The sequence below is a fragment of the Lacerta agilis genome, chromosome 4 (genome assembly GCF_009819535.1).
Source record: "Lacerta agilis isolate rLacAgi1 chromosome 4, rLacAgi1.pri, whole genome shotgun sequence".
Lineage (NCBI taxonomy): Eukaryota > Metazoa > Chordata > Lepidosauria > Squamata > Lacertidae > Lacerta > Lacerta agilis.
The window spans coordinates 34,633,482-34,656,427 of NC_046315.1; the positions used below are offsets into that span (position 1 = coordinate 34,633,482).

General features: G+C 41.0%; 1 protein-coding gene across 1 annotated transcript in view; it reads left to right on the forward strand.

The window, feature by feature from the left end:
• BBX (BBX high mobility group box domain containing) overlaps window positions 1–22,946 on the forward strand; it is a 118,772-nt gene that overhangs the window by 88,790 nt on the left and 7,036 nt on the right. Inside the window, 6 exon segments of the mRNA XM_033146682.1 lie at window positions 1,943–2,023; window positions 13,042–13,101; window positions 15,016–15,096; window positions 16,299–17,217; window positions 17,916–18,054; window positions 21,582–21,730. Coding sequence (XP_033002573.1) covers window positions 1,943–2,023; window positions 13,042–13,101; window positions 15,016–15,096; window positions 16,299–17,217; window positions 17,916–18,054; window positions 21,582–21,730 — 1,429 coding nt within the window.

The following is a 22,946-nucleotide window of genomic DNA, read 5'->3' on the forward strand; positions in this document are numbered from 1 at the left end:
ACATCAACAGGGTTCCCCCTACAGGTGATTAATCCTTGTAAGACTTCCTGCATGGTGGGCAGGAGTCAGATATACTATCAGTTCGGATCCAATGCCTAAAGCCAATACCACTCACATTCTGTAACCAATAAAACCTGTGGCCTTTTTTCAGCCCATTAACCTAAAATACTTGTGTCCACGTGTTTTTATTCACCAAGGAGGGGGTGTGGGGGGCCTTGACGCGCAACAGTACCATTTCCAGCTGCTATGAGTACAGGACTTGCTACAGAGTAAATTATTTCCTACATATTAGACACAACCCAACGGACATTAGTCATGACTAAATCCCACTGAAATAAATAGAACTTGAATTTCTTGCACCAAAACCCACACTCCTCTGTTTTTGATGTCTTTAGTTGTGGATATTTTTTCTGCTCATTGCATCAGCCCATGAAAGTGGGTACCTGGTCAAGGAATGTGTGAACTGACTCCCAAGTTGCTCGTGGAACTCCATTAAAATGTTTAACCCAAGCACAGTTATATAAATTAAGCCTGCAATCTGAAACACAGTTGCTAAGGATTAAGCACCACTGAATATACTACCACCACGCAAGAGGAGATGCACAGGAGCCCTTTCTCTGTGAGCCAATGTGAGCACCACTCAGCGATGTAGCAAGCAATGTAGTATTCACAATTATGTAGCTTTTTCTCAGAAAAGCTCAGTAAGGGATTAAGATGCAACCTAAGAAGAGAATACAAACATCAAAGTATTGTTGTTGTTCAGTCGTTCAGTCATGTCCGACTCTTCGTGACCCCATGGACCAGAGCACGCCAGGCACGCCTATCCTTCACTGCCTCCCGCAGTTTGGCCAAACTCATGTTAGTAGCTTCGAGAACACTGTCCAACCATCTCATCCTCTGTCGTCCCCTTGTCCTTGTGCCCTCCATCTTTCCCAACATCAGGGTCTTTTCCAGGGAGTCTTCTCTTCTCATGAGGTGGCTCTTCTCATGAGGTGGCTTCAAAGTATAGAGGGCACCATTTTTTTTTACCCCAAAATATTATTTTAATTAGATGCCATTGTTTCTAATAGATTTTTATCTCATCTGATATCAGAAAATCAAGAATGTGTGGATAGTTGGCACAATCCAGCCGAGATTAAGCACTTTTAAAACACCAATTATTTTCAATGGGTGAGTTAAGTATGTAATTTTAAGCCCTGTTGATTTCAATTTGAATGTTAAGCACGTATTTAAATCTTACCTGTTGAAATCAATGGAATGTAAAAGTGTTTCACTTTGACTGGATCATGCCCATTATTGTCCCGAAAACAATCCAGAATACCATAATTTTCCAAATGACATTTTTGAGCAGATAGTTAAGATTGCTGTTAACGGGTTTCCAGCTAGCACACTTGAACATCTCAGCGGTGAAAAATGAAGCCAGAATCATAAGGCTCTTGTTTAAAACTTCCTTGTAAATAGGTTGCTTTGAAATCAGTGGGGTTTATTTCCAACTAAGTGAGTTCAAAATAATATTGCTTATTTTAGTCTGGAAATTCTGGGTTTTTTTGTAGAGTTCTTTCAGCATGGTACTGATCATTTTGGTGCTTTGTATGCAATTAGTGTGTCTGGTGAAATGCTTAATTTGCGTCTTTCAATGTAAGGGATCAAAGCCTTTGGCTTAGCTCCAAACTGTGTGATACTTTATTTAATATTACCATTGTGACTTTCCATTGTTTTATTTTGTTGCTCTGATTATGGCAGAGGTTTCCCTATGAAAATGATGCTTGTATTTTTCATAGTTTGTCATTTACAATCCATTAGAAAAGTAACTTATTCATACCGCTTTGTGTCCTGAAGAGCCACAAGTTTTGCCATTTCTGCAGAACATGAAAATCAGATTTGGCTTAAACACGATGTTCTAATGTTGTTGTTGTTGTTTTATGTCTCCCCACCCCCCCAGATTTCTTCAATTCCATCACAACCAGACGCCCCTGCAGATTCAAAAGAAAGTGAGGAATCAGCACTATTTCAGTTTTCAGAGGTATGACAATTCTAACTTTTTAAAAAATAGAAATACAGTGTGATAAAGCAAGATGGCTTCAAATGTTTCCGTCCTTCTGAAGTACACAACTGAAGCATATAACAAATAGTTTCTCCAGCAGGTTTAATTTTTATAATGTGCTAGATGCAATTGATAAGTGGAAGTACATAGCAATGCCTCCTTCAAGGAAGTAGGACTTTCCCCACAGAATTAGGCTGGACACACCCGGCATGCAGTCATCCTGGGACAACAAGAATGAGCCCAACAGGAGGCTGTGTTCACACACTATGGTAAACCATAGTTACTGGTATACCGTGAACTCTAAGTTGGCTCCTACTTTGCTCCTCCAATAGATCTGGTGGGTACAACAAACAATGATCCTTGGTTTAGTGTTACATCTGAATTAGGGATTGTGGTTTGTTTTACTCCCCAAAAACACAATCAGGAAGCCAGTGTTTGTTTTTGGATCATGGTTTGTTGTTCCCACTTGTTTTTAGGAAAGGAGAGGTTTTCCACCCTTAGTAGGACTTCTCGTGACTCTGCTTTAGAGCTTATTTCAATGCTAAGGCTCAGCTGGGAAAGAAATAAGGTAGTAGTAATAAAAAGAGTATACAGAGTGTGCTTTCCCTATTATCACTGAGTTACTTAAACTAGCAGTTATTTTTGGGGGAGGAGGAGCACACTTGTCAGAAACTATGAATTCAGATAGACATGAGCCCTAGCACCTTTCAATTAAGAAGATCCTTAACGTAAAGGAGGTGGTGGGAAAGATCAAAACACTTCAGTGAAATACCAGATTCTTCTTCTCACAGATGCCTTCAAGTCTCCATCCTACCTTCAAAATGCTGCCTGTGTTCTAAACCCCCCCCCTCCAAAAAAACCACACCTTCACACCAATCTGTTTATTGGGATAAATAGGTCTAAATCAGTATAAGGCAACTGCTTTGATTGTGGGGAAAGGCATCATACCTATATAATTCCCATCCCTTTTCTTAATTGCAACAATTAGTATTTCTAAAGTCCTTATGTTTCTTGACCAAAGGATCGGTGGTTTTGCTTGGTTGTGAAGGGGGAATGTTCTATAGCAGTGATGGGGAGCCTTCTACCCACGATCCCAATTAGATCCTACATGTCATGTTCTGGTGCGATGCTGGATTTCATGGAGAAGGAGGCAAAGCATGACAAGCCAAGGCTAACTAGATCAGGGGTAAGCAAACTTTTTCAGCAGGGGGCTGGTCCACTGTCCCTCAGACCTTGCAGGGGGCCAGACTATATTTTGAAAAAAAAAAATGAACGAATTCCTATGCCCCACAAATAACCCAGAGATGTGTTTTAAATAAAAGCACACATTCTACTCATGTAAAAAGACCAGGCAGGCCCCACAAATAACCCAGAGATGCATTTTAAATAAAAGGACACATTCTGCTCATGTAAAAACACTCTGATTCCTGGACCGTCCGCAGGCCAGATTTAGAAGGCGATTGGGCTGCATCCGGCCCCCGGGCCTTAGTTCGGGTACCCCTGAACTAGATCATGGGTAGGCAAACTAAGGCCCATGGACCGGATCAGGCCCAATTGCCTTCTGGATCCGGCCCGCAGATGGTCTGGGAATCGCACATGGATCGCCAGCACACGTGCGTTCTTTCCCTCTCCCTCACCCGGCGGCTGTGGCGCCTCCTCCCTCCCTCCTCCTGGCTTCTCCCCACCCTGCCTAGAGGAGGAAGGGGGCTTGGCTTTGTTGGTGCCAGCAGCAGCAGCACTCGAGCGGCCTCCATTTTAAGCAGCCCCTCTCTGGAACCCTTTCACACACTGCTCATTATCCCTCCGCTGCTGCCAGCCCCTGCCGCTCGCAAGAGGTAACAGGTAAGCAGCCACCGGGCCTCGTGGTGCTCTTGCATCATTTTTTTTCTTTCAAAATATAGTCCGGCCCTCCACAAGGTCTGAGGGACAGTGGACCAGCCCCCTGGTGAAAAAGTTTGTTGACCCCTGAACTAGATTCTTAAAGGCCCTGATCTGGAGGCAGGCACTCCTTTGTTCCCTAGCCTACTGCCTTGCGTGCTTCCTGCACTGCTTGGGGGCGGGGGGGGGCATTTCGTTTCTCCACCTCAATGGAAGGTTCCAATGAAGGTTCTGACTCTGACCCTGTTGATAAAGGAGGTTCGTTCTGGTTCCTCACGTTCTCGGGCTCGGTTCTTTCCTGATCTCTATCAGCAGACTCTGAGCCCTGCACCTGATTTGGCTCCTTAGCTGGCAAATCTTCAGCCTCTGATGCAGGAGTCTTGATTGCTGCCAGCCTCTGGGGTCATGGCACTAAAGGCCTCTGGATTTTGCCCATGAGGCTGTTTGGGGGAAACTATGCAACCTTCCCCATAGTTCAGTCTGCGGCTGCAGAGTGACAAATTTTCCTTGACAGGAGCAGCTTTGGAAACACCTGGGATATGACATCAAGCGATTCATAGGGGAACAGCCCTACCCACCTGTCAAAATGGCCATGGAGGGTTGGCCATAGAAGTGGTTCCCCATCCCTGTTCTTTGGGTTAGGAAGGAATCTTCCTTCATCCTTTGCACAGACTGGAGCTTCTGCACAGTACAGCCTTGTAGCTGCATCTCTCGTTAGCCAAGCCTACATCATAGTTAAGCCAAAGGAACAGTATACTGAGATCGCTGCCTGTGATTTTCATCCCCCTTAGCTTGACTATATTATGTGGCTATTCAAGGCACAAAAATAAAATATCTTAAGTTTAAATAAAAAATCAGTTCTGGGATGAATGTGCTTCTGAATAGCAATATCCCAGGAAATGATAAAGTAACCTCTCATAGCCTCAGATGTCTGTCAATGCCTATGAATTCTGCTAGAGAGCACTTCTCTCGTCATTGCTGGGAACTGCTGCAGCAGAGGCAGCGAAGGAAGCTTCAGCTGTACGCACATTTCTCTTCTTCATGTTACAATCATGAATTTAGTAGGCTGCAAAGATACGTAGCACACAGTTCGGTGGCTTACTATGAAGCTTGGTGCCAGTGCAGTGTTGCAAGTCCTGTTGCCAGGTGTATGTAACTCACACAAGGTATGGCACTACAGCAGCACTGCCACAAACCGTTCTGCTGACACCCACAGCAAACTGTGCGCAGGGTTCCTACCCTTCATTTGAGGCCCCTACTCAACATTCAACCATTACTGCTCTCTATTAATCACAGAGCACAAGATGGGGGTGGTTCCAATATCGCCACTTCTTCTTTGTTCCCATGATGCTGCAGAAACATGTACCGTGTATATATAAGTGCTTGAGAAGGGGAATGAGGAACAGGATCATAGAATTGTAGAGTTGGAAGGGACCCTGAGGGTCCTCTACTCCAAATCCGTGCAATGCAGGATGACATGGTTACTTATTGCAGCTGCCTTTGCGTGACATTTTAATTAGGGCCAAGGGCAGTACTGCAGCAAGCACATCATCCCAGACCCACATTTGCCTGGGTACTGCAATTGTGGGCATGGGAGGCAGAATAGATACCGGTAGGTGCTTAGCCCTCTCTATGGCTGTGTTCAAAATCTCATGTTAAACCATGGTTAATGTTTAACTCTGGTTTACTATGAACAAGCAACATGCTTGTGCATGCTGCTCAAAAGTCTTTGCTCCACTCCTCCCCCACTCCTGGCTATGTTGGGAGCATGACTAAGGGGATATTTCCCACAAACGCACCACAAAAATCAAACCTTTCCCAATCACCTTTTATTTTAATCATCAAATTACACGTACCTAAAGCATATTGGTAGCTACACTAAAATAAAGCCGTTCCCCCATTTTAATTACAAATAAAAACAGTCAATACTTTGTGAATCCATGGTGACAATTAGGTGGAAAAAAACTGTTTTCTTTTACAGTAATCAATACACTTTTGCCACAACATACATTGTCTCGCTTCTCATTCTTGATGTGTTTTAAAAAAAATATGTGTTCTTAGCCATAGTTGCATACGCCCATATTTTGTCTCTCCATTCTTTTAGTCATTGGTGTTTTATGTGATTTCCAGTATTTGCATAGACAGTTCTAGCCACAACTAATAGATAAGAAACAAGGTCCCTACATTCCGAGATAACTTACTGTTTTACATAATTTAAAAGAAAATGGGCAAAATGAAACATTGTATATTAAAATATTTACCACTTGGGTTTTAAAATCATTTTCCATTTTTTAAAGGGGGGGGGGGAATCTCTCTACCACATATGGGGGGAATCTTTCTTTTTATTCTTCCAGCATAAAGATAAATAATTTTTATTCATGTTATTTATCTTTTATGGCTTAATTTACGATCTACTCATTATTTTACAATTATCTCTTAATTCCTGCACATAAAGAGAACTTAAATGCTACTTTCAAAAGATTTTCACATATATCCATCAGGATCCCCCCCCCCCAGTATTTTGTGCCCATTTCACAATATACTATTTTAAGTTGTCCCTGTTCTGTGTCATGTTTAACCAAAAGTTTATAAATCTTTTCTAATCTATGTTCTTTAATCTTCACAACTTTCTTTTCCAAATTCTGTATGTTCTCTCCTCAACCCAGTTTTCCTTTGATATTCTTGCACTAATGATCTTACCTGACAATATTCAAACCAATTAGGGTTTTTTGCCCTGCATTTTTCTTCTAACCTCTGAATATGAAACCATCCATCCTGCTTTTCTAAAATCATTAATCCTGAATAAATTATTGTTCTTCCATGCATGAAATCCCACCTCTACATTTCATTTTATCTATTAATTTTTCTAAAGGAGACTTGGACATAACAAATCTTTAATAAATCAAATAACAAAAAATATATTATTAATAGTCTTTGGTCCAAAATTCTAATCTCCCCCAAGTAAATTATGTAATAAAGTTTCCAAAACCTTTCTGAAATAACTGAATATGGTTCTTTAATCCAATCTACTAATGAGTTGAAGGCAAACCTTGGCTTCAACTCATCGTTTGATTAGAAAGAAGGAAACAAACTACGAGCCCAGGATTTTATTGAGTTACGTATTTTTAATTGTTTATTTAGACCATTCCCATACTACGTAATAGACAGAAAACTAAAGCAACAACAAAAGACAGGTAGCAAATCTTACAAAAAAGCAGACTGTTTCATATGCAAAGGTTGCATAATACAAACTGTTAATAAACATAAACCAATATCAGTTCATTCTCCTTCTGAAACACCTCACCTCTCAGCCTCCTGCATTTCCCCCAGCACTCCATCGTCTACCCGGGCTCCCAGCCATGGCGCAAACAAGCACAGCTTACTCACTAGATGTCATAGAGAAGAGGACATCTGGAACCTGCTGTCGTTACCCTAATCTCTCACTCCACACTTGCTTTTACAGGCAGGCACAAAGCTTCCTGAGGCTGCCCGCAGCTTTGTCCTATTCAGCAAATTCCACACCCAGTCCCAGCCTATAGCACTGTATATAGTATGGCAGGTTTGGTGAAGGATGGGCAATGGAGTACTCCTCCACTCACAGCTCTTTCTCTGGCCTCTGCACATTTCTCCAGCTGCTTTCTTTGCGTGCCACAACAAACAAAGATGTGTGGTTTGTTGCTCCCAGTATAGCCAGGAATGGTGAAGGAGTGAGGCTGTAGCTTTTGAGCACCCTGCACTAGTGCACTGCTCCATGTTGCATCACTTAAACATTAAGTATGGTTGACTGTGATGTGCAAATCAGTGCCAGGGCTCCCCTGCCATTGCTCTCTCAGGTGTTGCTTTCCCTTGCTCAGATGTCTTCATCTTTCCCCCATTTTTTTGGGAGGAACATCAGTGAGTGCATGAAAGATGAAGCATCTTCAACAGTCTGTTGGTTCTCTCCTGCCAGCTCACCTCTCTTTGCCCTCATCTGCATTAATCTTACAAGGCCTACCTATGTTGCTTTATAACACATTGCTGTGCCCTAAGGTACCAGCTGCCTTGAACCAGTTTTAGAAGTTGGTGCAGCAACAGCTGCTTTTTGCAGAAACACAAAGGATTAGTTTTTTTAAAAAAAAGTTTATACTTGTAGCACCTTAGAGACCAACTAAGTTTGTTCTTGGTATGAGCTTTTGTGTGCATGCACACTTCTTCAGATATACTTTTCAGATACATACATTTCACTGATTTCACAATCATTTTGACATTTTAAAACTTGACTTCCTTCCCCCTCTTTCTGCAGTTCCTTAAATTTATTCTTAATATCTTCTGCATATCCAAATTAACTTAACTTACTCATTTATTTATCTTCTTTATATATATACTCTTATGTAGCTGCAGGTTATTACAATAATCATGCCAGTGTTTTTATCTGTTTACAATTTATCTGTAAATATTCAACAAACCTCAAAGGATTAAAATTAAGACGATAGCCAGAAAAAATTATGTTTGTCTCATTATCTAATTGAGAAGTACACTTAATTCACCTCTTGAAAATGTGGAGTTACAAATTGCACTCTTTAAATTGCTTTATAGCCTAAAGCAAAGTTCTCATATCTCACATTATTATTATTATTATTATTATTATTATTATTATTATTATTATTATTTTAATGTATATACCGCTATACCGCCCTAAAGTTGGAGGTCTCAGGGCAGTTCACAGAATTACTGTAGTGATTCTCCCTAGGAAAAAAAGTTCTTTTTGAGCCTCCACAAGATTTTTTAATTTATGTAAAGGATGTCTCAATTGCCCAGCATTAAAAAAAAAATCATGGCGATTACAAAAAAATAACCCAAAATAAATGCAAAATACAAAGTTAAAACAATAAAATTACATCGAATCCATCTGCAAAACTATCAGGAACAATATCCAACAATGTTGCTCAGAAAAGTGCTGGTTGAATAAGCAAAATCCTGAGGAGGCACCTAACAGAACAAATTAACAGAATGAAGATAAGCAGTCCAGCTGCTGGTCTATAATTGTGTCTGAAGACAGGCATAGTAAGAGGGAAGATGCCAGCTGGGGCAGCCATCTTGCTCTTCTACTGAAGTCGCCATGCTGGAAGAAAATAATTGTTCTCTACTATCATTGCCACAGGATAGGCTCGGTAATGAGCTTTTACATATGTTTGGTCAGACTTAGAGTGAGCTTTCTACTGCTTGCATTCTAGCTGTCTTTCTTTCTTTTCCAGTGTCCTTTGGTCTCCAGTATACCAGGGAGCTGACTAGACTTTGCAGGAAGGGAGAGCACTTTGAGAGGATTCCTGTCAATAATCATAATCATTTTATTATTTATACCCCGCCCATCTGGCTGGTTTCCCCTGCCACTCTGGGCGGCTCCCAACAGAATATTAAAAACACGGTACAGTCATACCTCTGGTTATGGCCGCTTCAGGTTGTGCGTTTTCAGAACAGGTTACTTTCGGGTTTGGGCACATACGCAGAAGCGCTAAATTGTGCTTTGCTCAGAAGCACCGAATTGCGACCCGCGCGTGCGCAGACACCGCGCTGCGGGTTGCGAATGTGCCTCCCGCATGGATCACATTTGCAACCCGAGTGTCCACTGTAAAACATCAGTCATTAAAAACTTCCCTAAACAGGGCTGCCTTCAGATGTCTTCTAAAAGTCAGATAGTTGTTTATTTCCTTGATGGGAAGGCTTTCCACAGGGCGGGCACCACTACTGAGAAGGCCCTTTGCCTGGTTCCCTGTAACCTCACTTCTTGCAGTGAGGGAACCGCCAGAAGGCCCTTGGAGCTGGATCTCAGTGTCAATAATAATAGGACAATCTTTCTTTCAAGGAATATTGTCTAACAGATCAAAAAAGTGAGAAACCTCACTTCTCGCAGTGAGGGAATTGCCAGAAGGCCCTCAGAGCTGGACCTCAGTGTCAATAATAACAGGACAAGCTTTCTTTCAAGGAAGCCTGTCTAATGGATCAAAAAAGTCCCTATAAGCTTTCAATGAAGCCCTGGCAACACATAGTGAAAACCTCTAGCCTAGAGCTGGGTTTCCCAAACTGTGGTCTGTGGGCTTCATCCAGGTGGCAGATAGTGTGTCTGTGGATTTGTGGTTGAAAATTGGTACATCCATCGCATTAAATGCTCATAGTTATTTTTAATTGTATTTCCATCAGCTCCTCCAACTTATCCCATCGTATTCTATTGCATTGCAACCCAAACTTTATGGAATTCTAACTGAAAAACAACAAAATACAACACATAAGAAAAGAAACAAATATGCTATCAAAAATAATGCAGCATCTAGCACAGTACATTACAATTGCTATAAAAGACAGAAAAAACAATTGCTATAACAGACAGAGGATCTGCAAAGACCCCCAGCAAAAAAAAGAAAGGGGGGGAAAGACCCTCAGCAATTTTCAACTGGGCCATGGCAAAAATGTTTAGGAAATCTGACCTAGAGTATTCACCATTTTAAAGTACACATATCTTAATCAGTGAGAGAATGTAGACCAGCAAGTCTATCTACATTGAGTTTTCATAGAAGTCTGGAAGCATGAAAAGCTAGGAAACAATGAGCTGTGTATTTGTTGCTGAAAATTAGAGGGTTATATTGTGAAAGAGAATGCCTGAAAATCAATTACCAAAAAACTAAGGTAATAGCGTTTGGGAAAAAATCAAAGCCCAGAAGCTGGGAACTACAAGGACATAGATTAGAGCAAGTTTCCAACTACAAATATCTCGGAATGGCAGTACAGGCCACAGGAGCAAATAAAATGCATATAAATTCTGTTGGAAGCTCAGCCGAAAAATCCGCAAACTGTATTCTCAAATTCTACAGAACACAGGGGGGCTTCTTCGTTCCGGCGGCCCTTAAGTTATTTAAGGCCAAAGCGCTGGCTCAGCTCCTCTACGGAACCTTTCTAGGCCCGTCCTCCTCCTCTTTTTCTCCCTTGGAACATGTACAATCTAAATTTCTCAGAGCCCTCCTGCACGTCCCCAAATGCGTATCCAATGCATGGATCAGACTCGAAATGGGAATGATGAGTGTGGAGGCTTCAATACGCCTAACATCAATTTATAAATGGCTGGCTCTAAATCTGAAACCCCAAGGGATTGCACCACTGATCCTTTGCGATCAGTTTCAGTCCGGGTGGCAGTTAGCGGTCCTGAATTCTCTCCAGAATATGGGCCTTTCCCCCCAAGCCCTCTTAAAGATGGATCCAAGGCAAGCTAAAGTAACAGTCAGACAACGACTCAGTGACATTGAAAGACAACAGGACTGTTCAAGATGCCCTGAATACAGAACCGGAGAAATCGAGAGATACATAGCTGCCCCGGCACCTTACCTCTCCTTTCTCCTGTCAAAAAACTCAAGAAGGGAGTTTACTCTTGCCAGAAGTGCGGCATTGCCCACGCCAGTGCTGGAGGGGCTCTATAAAAAAATCCCATACGCCCAAAGACTCTGCGTATGCCCACTAGGGGAAATAGGAAGCCCTGAACACTCATTCTTCAGATGCCCTCTGTATGAAGAAGCTCGAAGGGAGATCATGGACCCCATACTGGTGAGGTTTGCAAGCCTCCCAGAAAAGCAGTTATATAACCTGCTCTTGTTAGGTAAAGACCCGATGATTACCAGGGCGGTTGCCAGATTTTGTGTCCAAATTTGCAGATATAGACCTTCTTCTCAGCCCATCTAAGTTTCTCCTCAATGGAATCTCAAGCGAGCCGGGCTCAGCCTTCTGCAGCCACTATTTTAAATCCTTAACATTGTAATGCAATTAATAATTTTCTTTTAAATCTTGTTCAAAGAGTTTTATATATGTAACATCCCCGGAAAATGTTTCATCAAAGGGATCCATTGTATTTATTTTTATTTTTACTTTACCTCCTTTTTAAGAGCTGGTCTTTGACCGTAATAAAGTATAATGATAATGATAGAGGGTTATCATATATTTTACAATATAAGCTCTTGTAATGTTGACTTTAGAGGCCATTCTCTTATGTAAAGCAGTCCAGAGCCATATGGAAATGTAAAAGAATCCTTTTTGTGCCAACTGAATTATCTTTGGAGGTAGAACTACAATCATTTCCCTCAAATTAGAGTGTTTGGAGAGAGCTCTTAAACTTGTTCAGCAGAGTTATTCCCCCGGTTCAGCCCAAGCAGTACTTTGCAGATTGACTCACATCTTTCTTTGCGAGAGAAGAGGCTGTGGTTTTCATCCTGAACATGGCAGGGTACTTGCTTTTAGATTATTCAAGGGAGGAGCACACAAAATCATCATTTTAGCTACTGGAACCCATGTGTCTTTTATTAGCACAAAGCTATCATTCCCTCTGGACATCTTTGGCACATTTTGTATGCCAAAATTACCCTTTTTTTCTTCCTCCCCCCTCCCCCAAACTTTCAAATTTCCCACTGAGAAAAGTATTGCTGTACTTTGTACGTGGAAAGCAATCTGTTGCAGTAAAAATTGTACAGTGGCTGTAAACATGCAAAAAAATCCAGCAGCACAACAGTCTTATGTTGCCCTGGGACCCAGGATGCCTGAGGATTCTTGGCAGCCGTCCCAGACAGCGTTTTTGTTCAGCCTGGGTGTTCTTCATATGTTTCCTTTCTCTTTATCCCTTTCACCATAGGAGAGAATAATGTTGAGTCTTTGTGAAAGGAATGATACCATCAAGTGCATGTGTCATTCATAATGGACAACCTTTAGCCCAGGAATAAAAGTCCCCTGTCAGTCATGCATACTCCATTATACAGTATGACACTCTTCACTGTCGTCTCCATATGTTTATCACCCCTTTGCTTACCCAGTGGCTGTGTTGTTTTCCAGTGAAAACAAATGATGTTGCTAATAGGAAAGGTGTCCTTTCTTCTCTCGCTCAACCATGAGACTAGTTAAAATAGCAGAATGATGTGCAGAGATGCCTTTGTATCCTGTGGAATCTCAGAATCCACAGCAGCAACAACGCTATAGCTTATTGTGTTGATACTGACAAACTAAAATGTCACAAATGGCAGCTGTCTGCTTGCCTTTCTGCCTCACCCATTGTTGAAATAGACTTTCTCTACATTTTGTTTTTAAAAAAAATCATATCCCTTTCTTCACAGTTGGCGAGTCCTGAACCTATAAAGCACTGTAGGAAGTCAGCGCTCTTCCAGTTCGCTGAGGTAAGGCACCTTTTTATGTGTGTAAAAGGAAAAGAATGAGTATATTTTTATTAATAGTATTTTGAATTTAATACGGACTGCAGAAGGTTGACACCAGAAGTGTCTTTTAGCAAAAGGTGTTGGAAGAAGGAGCTGTGTAGATAAGCATGGGATTTCTGCAAAGGTGTATTTCTTACAGCTTTTTTGTTTTCATATACAAATGAAATTACAGGTGCAATTCAAAAAGAATTAAATGTGCTTGAGATGTGCTTTCCCATATGACAGATAAAGCTAGGTCTCCACATTTTCACAGCTTGTCATATTTTCTGTAATGTTTGATAGGGGATAGCTGTACAGAAACTGCCACCCGAGCATTTCCTGCTTCTTGCTACACTTACATCTCCCCTTGAATGGGACAGAAAAGATTTGATTGACATTTTGTTGTAATTCAGGGAGCTGGTTTTTCTGCAACATGTGAAGTGGCTCTGTGGCCCATAGTTTCCAACAAAACTTATAATTTTCTGTAGCCTGTCATTCAGTTTGCTAGAAACCAGACAGGGAAAATAGCATTGCTACTCTGAAGAGCTACTTTAATGTGGCAGGCAGTCTGGAAAGTTTGTTTCCGATGTTGAAGTTGACTGCAGTATTTGTTCACCTTATACTAAATGAACCATTAAAGAGCCAACTATGTTTGGTTATAAACATGGGTTTGTGAGCCTTGGAAGCTGAGAAGTGAATGAAGGGTGTTTAACATGTTCCCACATGCTACTTTCCCCAACACCTAGGCCAGCTTTTTCTAGCCTGGTGCTCACCAGGTGCCTTGGACTACAACTCCCACCAGGGCTTTCTTGGGTGGGAGTTGTTGCCCAACAGAGCACCATGTTAAATTACTACACATGCAAACTTTGTACTGGAGAAGCAGCGATCAGGGTTCTTGGACTGATGCTTACTGCCAAATTAATGCTCAAATTTTGTTGACTCTTTTGGTCTGCCTTCAGGCATTATATATTGGAGGAATGTGAGACTTCTGTGTTTTATAAACCTTCATAAATTATTCTCTGATTTCCTGTAGAACAAAAACTCTTTGGAGTGGTTGCATATATTGTAGCATACAGAAATGTGTTTACACAAATGTAAGTACAGGTAGCTTAGGAACCTTGACCAAATCATTTCAGAGACGCATATATTTGTACGGTACATGTGCTGCATTTGTGTAACTTAATATCCAGATACGATGCTTGTATTCTCGTGACATATCCAGAGTGACGGAACATGCATGGAGGGGACAATCTACATGCATTCAGTTGAATGCATGGCTTTCACATGTTTAGATAGGTGGCAGTGCCTGCTCTCATGATCCTATTTGTGTTCATTTGGACTAGATAAGTTGCAAAAGCATGACTCCAAGTAACCAGTGCGTTGCACAAGGGTATCTATTCTTGCACAGCAAAACAGTTATTATTTTTTGCCAAGATACCTAGCTTCTTGTTACAAAATCACACTTGTAAATTAGCTCATTTCACCACCAGCCTTTCAAGTAAAATGGGAGGATCCAAACTACCACACAAAGGTAAAGAATGTGGGCCTGATTTACAGTAGTGTAAACTGATACAGCTCTAGTGAGTAAAGCTCAATGAAGATATATCTGTTTACACTAAAGGGAACACTTGTCCTGTAGCTTTATGGCCTAATTCATTAATGTTTACCCCAGGAATTGAATGCCATACTTGAAAGCATTACTCAGGTACTTTCTAGTATTGACATAATATTTCTTTACATAATTCTTCTCTGTTTGGATCCCTAGCTCTTCCAAGTGTGATTGTGGAATTTGAAATTTCCTTTGACATTTTGCATTGCGCTTGGAGGCACAACTTTTATCAGTGACATTGTGATATTATCTTCCCCCACCCCTTGCTTTCTTTGTTTCTACTTTAGATTTCATCAAGTACATCCCATTCAGGTCCTCCTGAATTAACAAAGCAGTGTGGGACATCGGCATTGTTTCAGTTGGCAGAGGTAGTATTAAATTCCTGTGGCTTAATTACTACTGAATGATACTGGTTGCCAAGGTCTGAGAAGTGGAGCAGTAGTACAGTCATAATTAGCATTGTTGTTTATAGAACCATAAATTACCATGTTGGTGCCAAGGAACAAGATTTACCTTGTCTAACCATTAGGCACACAGTCTCTGTAGAGCCAAGGCAGCAAGTTAAAAACTGCTAGCTTCAAGGTGCAGTAGTGCACTGGGTAGTAGGCAACAGCCAATATGTGAAATACTCCTCTTAATTCTTTTGTTTTTTGTTTTTTGTTTTAAAGAATGTTTAAAATGAAGTTCACAAAATGAAAATTGCATGGTGAGAGAGTTGTGCTACTTCTCCCAGTGATGCAATATGCATTGTCCAGTACAGGAGCCCATGACTCTCATGCAAACACAATCTGCATGTATCAAGTTAGTAGTCTCTATAAAAGCCAGTTCCCACCATTCCGTCATTCCCTAGAGAGACCAAGAAAGAGAACTAAAGGATTGGGGTATTTTGAAGAACAGGCTTTATTTTCAATGAGTGGGATCACTGTGCCCTGATTAGGGGATCAATTGGGGGGGCGGCGACAAGAAATTTTACACACTGGGTACCACCTGACCTTCCTACACCCCGGGGGGGGGTTGACAAAAATTTTTTGCCCCCCCGGGTACCAATTTACCTTGCTATGCCCCTGCCAAAAGGTGCCAGTTCAAGGAGGCCCAGGTATGATGCCAGAAGCCTGCTGGTGGGAGGCAGTCTGCATATGTTCACAGAGGAGTGTAAATGCTAATTATAGGACCCACAAATGCTGGACACTGTTTATTTATTTAATAGGTTTATACACCACATTTTCTTCCTAAGAGCTTATGGTGGTACTTCCCTCCCCATTTTATCCTCACAGCAATCTTGTGAAGTAGGTTAGGCTGAGAGACAGTGACTGGTCCAAGGTCACCCACTGAGTTTTATGACTGAGTGGGGATTCAAACCCTGGTCTTCCATGGAGTTCAATAATCATGAGGAATATCACATTGTGCTATTAGGTTGTGCTCCCCATTGTCTTGTAATCCTGCTGCAAGTATATTAAGCTGTGTAATGCTGAACTGCCAAGAACAAGGGTGTTTTTTCTAGAACAAGTCACAAAGCTCTTACCCAGCATTGCACTAGAGACGTGAAATTAACGTTTTACCCTTGTTTTAGATGTGCCTTGCCTCAGAGGAAGAAAAAGTTAGGGAACCCGGGAAGGAAAAGCTAGAAGCATCCAGAATTATCAAAGCCTTGGAAGCACCAGATGAGCTCAAAGTTGAAGAACCAGAGAGGGTGAAAGTAAAAATCGAAAAATCTCATAAGGCGAGGGGCCAAGAGCATGAGAAGACAAAGATTGGAACGTCTGAGGAGGTGACAAGATGCAGTCACATTGCAGATCCTTCTTTGGACAGCATGACGTTAGTCGGACCTGACAGCACAACTGCAAAGGATTATGTATGCCATTCCCAAGAACTGACAATGGCTGACATCAGCACCTTAGGATTAAGCAAGCCGGAAAAGCTAAAGAAGAAAAAGAAGAAGAAAAATAAGCCGGACCAGCAAGCACTTGAAAAATGTACCCCTAAGAAGGCTTGCAAAAAAAGGCAGTCTTCTGAGTCAGACATTGAAAGCGTCATTTATACTATTGAAGCGGTTGCAAAAGGGGACTGGGGGGCAGAGAGACTCACAGAAGTGCCCCGTAAGAAAGCCCGCCCTTCCTCAACGGCGAAGGGGAACATCTTGGACACAAAGTTACCAAAGAAAAAAGTGAAGTCGAAAGAGAAAAGAGCTCTAAAGGAAAAATGTGTAGAGACCACCAAAGAATCAAAGCCTCCTGATTTTTTTGATGTTACCGACAACAAGGAACTGCCATGCGAGGTACCCGAAATCATCAAATCGGAACCGCTCACCCCAGTGGAAGAGATGATGCCACAAAGTTTACCAGAGCAGGTCAAAACCGAGGACAGTGACTGTAACAAGAAGACAGAGACATGTGGCTCGAGGAAATCTGAGAGAGCTTGTAAGGGTGCTCTGTACAAAACTCTGGTGTCAGAAGGGATGCTGACATCCCTGCGTGCCAACGTTGACAGAGGTACGTGGCTTTTAACCTGTATATGTTTGGCATGTCTGATACAGGCAGTGACTGTTGCTGTGTTAGCATCTTGATCTGGAGTTTCTTCCAACAGTACGAGAAAGAAACAGTGGCAAAAGCCTAGAGTGAGCGTAGGGAACCTCAGGCCCAGAGGCCAAATGCAGCCCTGCTGCCAAGCTCTCAGGCCACACCCCCTCAGTAGCCATGCTCCAAACCATCCCCGAATGCCTTTGCATGGCTGAAACTGTGATAATGCCTCTTGCTTGCCTGGATGGGGTGTGTGTTTGTGTGTGGTGGCTGCAGAAACCCGATCTTTACATAGCTGGAATGTAGCCTACTGTACAAAATAAGAGTCACGTCCATCGCCTTGGGCGCTTTTGTTGCAAATAGGAATTGATTCAAAAATCATTTTTAAAAGTGATGGATTAATTTGGTTGCTTAAATCTGATGTTTTTCCTTGACAGACTCAGCCTTAACAAGGTAAAGGTACTTTGAGATTCAGGGTAATTAATTTAATCACACCACTTTCACAAATATATGAGGAGCTGCTTGGGAGTTGCAACGTTCAATAATAATTTTAAGTTGCGGGAGTTTTACAGGTCCCACTGTAGGTGCCTGCCTGCCTGCCTGCCCAGCTTCCTTCTGTCTTTATCTCCCGTGAATCCATAGCAGGCTCTGTTTCATAATGTCTTTCCTAGGGAAACGAAGCTCAGGAAAAGGCGGCAGCTCTGATCATGAAGGATGCTGGAATGAAGAAAACTGGGCATTTTCCCCTGGTGGGGCAAGTGGGAACAAAAAGCTTAAAAAACCTAAGCCAAAGGAAGAAATAGTTTTGGGGTAAGTGCTATAATGTGCAAGTGTGCCGTTTTGAGTATGCAAACTTTTTCAAGCTGGTTTTAAAGCTTGTAGAAATTGCCTCATTTTCATCGGTTGTGCTTTATGTCACTTTAGTAAAAGATAGTTTTCTAACAAAAGGAATGCAACGTTAAATCACCTATTCAAAGTTATTTTCCACTTTCCCTTACGGTTCTTGTTACAGGTAGGTAGCTGTGTTGGTCTGCCATGGTCAAAACAAAATAAAAAATAAAAAAATTCCTTCCAGTAGCACCTTAGAGACCAACTAAGTTTGTTCTTAGTATGAGCTTTCGTGTGCATGCACACAAAAGAAGTGTGCATGCACACAAAAGCTCATACCAAGAACAAACTTAGTTGGTCTCTAAGGTGCTACTGGAAGGAATTTTTCCCTTATTGTTCTTGTTCACTATCAGCATTGTGCTGGTATTTAGCCTTAGACAGAGTTTACCACCTATTTGGGGCTGCATTCCCTAGCAGTCGAAAGCCACAGTCCCAGCACATGAGGCATCCCCTACCAACCTCATTCCGTCGACAGGCTGTGTCTCGATTAGAAGGCTTGAACTCTCCAGAGTTGAATCATCTATTTAAACCTATTTTTATTTCCATGTTAGCCTTAAGCCATACTAGAAATGCAGCACATAGACGATTGATATATGTAAAATGATTAACAGTAGCTGCATCTTGCAGATGCGTACAGTAGACTAGAGGTAGGTCAACCAAAATTGTCATTACAGCAATCGTGACAGCAGTTCACAAATGGGGGGACTCAACGAAAGCACCAAGAGTGAATAAGCTTTCGTTCTTTGCTAGCATCTGTTTTTAAAAGAGTTAATCCTTTGTAGGAGTGATGAACTCTAGTCAAATCCAGATACTCCAAAATTGGGTCTGATTTCATTCGTTCTGTGTAAGGATGCAGATACCCTGCTCAAAAAAACAAGACAAAACACCATGGGAAGGCTACATGTACACAACTGCATACCGTGGATAAACATTTACCTAGTAAAGCACACACACTTGGGTGAGGAATCCCTACAGAATTAGTGTGTGTGTGTGGATGTGTTATTAGGCTGCTGGTATAGTCTTTACTCCTGCATGCTGGTGTAGCCAAATACATGTTTTCACCCACAAATTGCAGTTCTTGCATTGGAGCCAATTCATATTTTCTTTTGAGCCACTTTCCCCTTTGAGACTTATTCTAGAGCCATTGTTTGAATGATTCATAGCTACAGGGAAAACCAATAATACATTATGCTTAACTGATCTGATAAAACAGAGGTGTTCATCTTTATAACTTCTTAATGGAGCAGACTACTAGATTTACTCCATTGTGAGGCTGGGAGTTTTCATTTCTCAAACAAACAAGGAAGATTAACTTACTGGCAAGCAATATTTCCATTCCTATAATGCACCACCGGGTAAGGGATTTTTGATTCTGCCTCACCATAATGTACTTGAATTGCTAGCATTAATTATCTTCTTTCTGTTGTTGAGAGGTAGGGAGAGATAATCTTTGTCTTCGCAAGTTGATTTTTTTTTTCTATATGAAGAATAACATCCTCTTTCTTTTTGCTAAAAAACTAGTCAACCCTTTTCTAATTTTCCCTGTATCATATTTTTTTTTTTATTTGCTAGGAATAATACCCAGATTCTTTGTCCCACAGTAATCTGCAAAAAATATTCAATAACCTTTGTAATTCTGTTGAATTCCATTAAATTAATGATGCATTGTCTGCACTCAATAAACATTGTAATGGCATTTTTTCAAACATTGTGAACCTAAAATTTCTCACTCCCTGTATATGAATTTTTAAACAACCTTGTGGAACTTCTTATTCCATTGTAAAGCTGTTAGATAATGTCTCTCCTAAATCAGACCTTATGGTGAAATATCTGTGTTGTTTAAAAATGTATACAGTTGTACCTCGAAAGTCGAACGGAATCCGTTCCGGAAGCCCGTTTGACTTCCAAAACGTTTGGAAACCAAGGTGCGGCTTCCAATTGGCTGCAGGGAGCTCCTGCAGCCAATCGGAAGCTGCAGAACCAGCATCAGATGTTGGGGTTCCAAAGAACATTCTCAAACAGGAACACTCACTTCTGGGTTTGCAGTGTTCGGGAGCCATAACGCTCGAGTCGCCAGGCATTCCTGTCAATTTTCCCCACAATTGCGTTCTACTCCCTTTAAATCAAAAGTCATGTAAAGCTGCTCATTCTTTCAGTATGTTTAGTAGCCTGATCCTGTGCATGATTACTTGGAAGCAAGAGTGCTGTCCTTTACATACCTACTGAGAAGTAAGACCCATTGAGTTCAATGGGACTTGCTTCCAGGAGAATGGGCATAGAATTGTAGCCTAACAGTGCAATCCATAATCCCAATCGGGCAGCAGTGGGATGTGATGGAGCAGCATAGCAACATCTGCAGCCTTGCCACTTAACACCAGGATGGTGGATAGATAAAATGCTGCTCTGCATCTGAAGGCAGCCCTGTTTAGGAAGTGTTTCATGTTTATTATTATTATTATTATTATTATTATTATTATTACCTGCCTGGAATCACATGACAGCAGCTAGGGCCAGCTCAGGATCCGTTCCATGGCACATTCTATTCAAATCCCACTAGCAGTACTTCTGCTCACACATGATTTTGTTGGGTGGAAGCCTCCACTCAGTCCACACACAAGAAACCCATGGGGGATCAGGGTTTTGGATGGCAACCTAAGTCCCATTGCTGGTATATGACTTCCTCCCAGGTACTCCTCCCATCTTTCTTCACACCATATAGTGATTTTTTTAAAAAATTGTTTAAAACACAATCCCCCTAAATACAGTGGGATACATACTTCCAAGTCAGTATGTATAGGATTGCTCTGTACTATATTGTAAAACAAAGTAATGATCCACGCAAGAACAGTGTCATAAAAGCTTTACTTCTCTTTACTGTTGTATAACTTTACTGAATAAAAGTTACTTATTGGTTTATGTTGTTATTACAGGATTCACAGCAAATGATTAAGTAATTATCTATTTTAATAGTATTATTTTAATATATAGTAATATGGTTTTTCATTTTCCCAAAGCTTACCTGGCAGTTTTTACTTAATAATATTGTTCCTTTATGACCATACCAGTGTTTCAGTTTGTCTCACAGCTGATTACAATTTATTAACAAAATGCAATAAATTCTGTGTTCTAAAAGTAAAATAATAATCTATGAATATTTGAGGAAATCCCAGTAAATCAAAGCAGAATTCCAAATGAAACTACCTTTTACCTGGAAGTACGTGCCATTGACTCAGTGGGACTTATTTCTAAAAAGATTGAGGTATTAGCCCTAGCGTGGCAGACACTTGAAATTGTAGGCACAATTGCATGTGGAAAGCTGTTTGTTTGTTTGTTTGTTTGTTTGTTTTAGGTATTTCCACATGGCCTGTCCTGTGGCTCCATCTTGTTGATATGATCTTGTTGATCAAAAAAAGAGTAACAACATTTTTTTTTCGCCTTCCATTTTCTAGCTTAGCAAAGCTGGAGGAAGAATTTGAGAAAAAATTCAACAGCCTCCCTCAATACAGTCCTGTCACATTTGACCGGAAAAGTGCATCTGTTCCAAGAAAAAAGAAGAAGCTGGGTAGCTGCTCAACAGACCAACAGAAATCTAACAAAGGTAAGAGGCTTCTGGATAATCCATTCCCAGTTATTAGTAGCTACCCTGCTAAGCCAGAAGCTTTTACAATCTCACTTCACTTAATGTATGCATGTTTGAGGGTGCATACAGCAAAGATACATGTTTTATTTGATCATGTCAGAATTTTCACACATTCTGCTCATTGCTTTTCCATTGGTGCCTGGTTCTATGTGGGAAGAGGATAGGCAAGTTAGACCTCAGGAAAGCAGGGCTACTGTTTTATTTAAAAATACCTCAGTTTTGCCTGCTTACTATTTTAATTGCATAAACTTCTAAGAATAGCTTGCTTTTTTTAAAAAAATATTTTTTACAGCTTTTCAAATCTTCTTTCTATTCTGTTCTAGGTTGAAAAAAGAATAGTAAGATTAGCCTTGGGCACATTTGGTAGTCTTGAACAAGCTTTTTAATCTCTCATCCTGAGACCTTGTTTGAGAAATATTAACAAATAAATGCCCTGTTGCACATGGATGATAAGAGGAGTAACAAAATAAAAGTATAACTTGTTTGTGCATTTGAAATGTAAATACATTCTTGAGAGAGAGAGAGATTGGCCACAATCTTCCAGTGATTAAGTACCCCCAAAATCAGTGAAACTACAGGTTGCTTCCATGCTAAGTTGTGCTGTTATTGGTTTTCTGCCAATCAGCTAGAAATGGCTCCTGATATTCCATTATATTAACCATGACTGATAGGCTTCTATAATATTTACTCAGAAATAAGTTTAATTCAGCAAAGGTCTCTTGTATATTTCATTAAAGGTTTCCTCTTGTGGGGAAGAAACCTGTAATTAAACACCACCACCCCAGTGGGGTCAGGATTAATTAACAGTTATTTTAGTCATCCACACAAATCAACATATGTACCCTTATTTTTTTATGTAGTTATCTCCCTTACTTCAGTGTTGAAAGAATAGTACGTTTTTCCAGTTCATTCTAGATAGACTGCCTCTGCACTTGTGTTTGAAATGAGGGGGGAAATCACTAACAGAGGTGAAAAAAAGTTTGGTAGACAGTATTGAAAATACTAGGATGCAACAGGCTGGCAACAATCTCAACTAAAAAAAAAAAGTAAATGAAGAAAACATAGCAATTTCAGACCAAATGTCTAGCATGGAGGCATTCTGAATTGCTTGATTCTCTTTCACTTGATTTCAGTGGCACTTAGCCACCACTAACTGTTGGTGGATTGTGCCTGT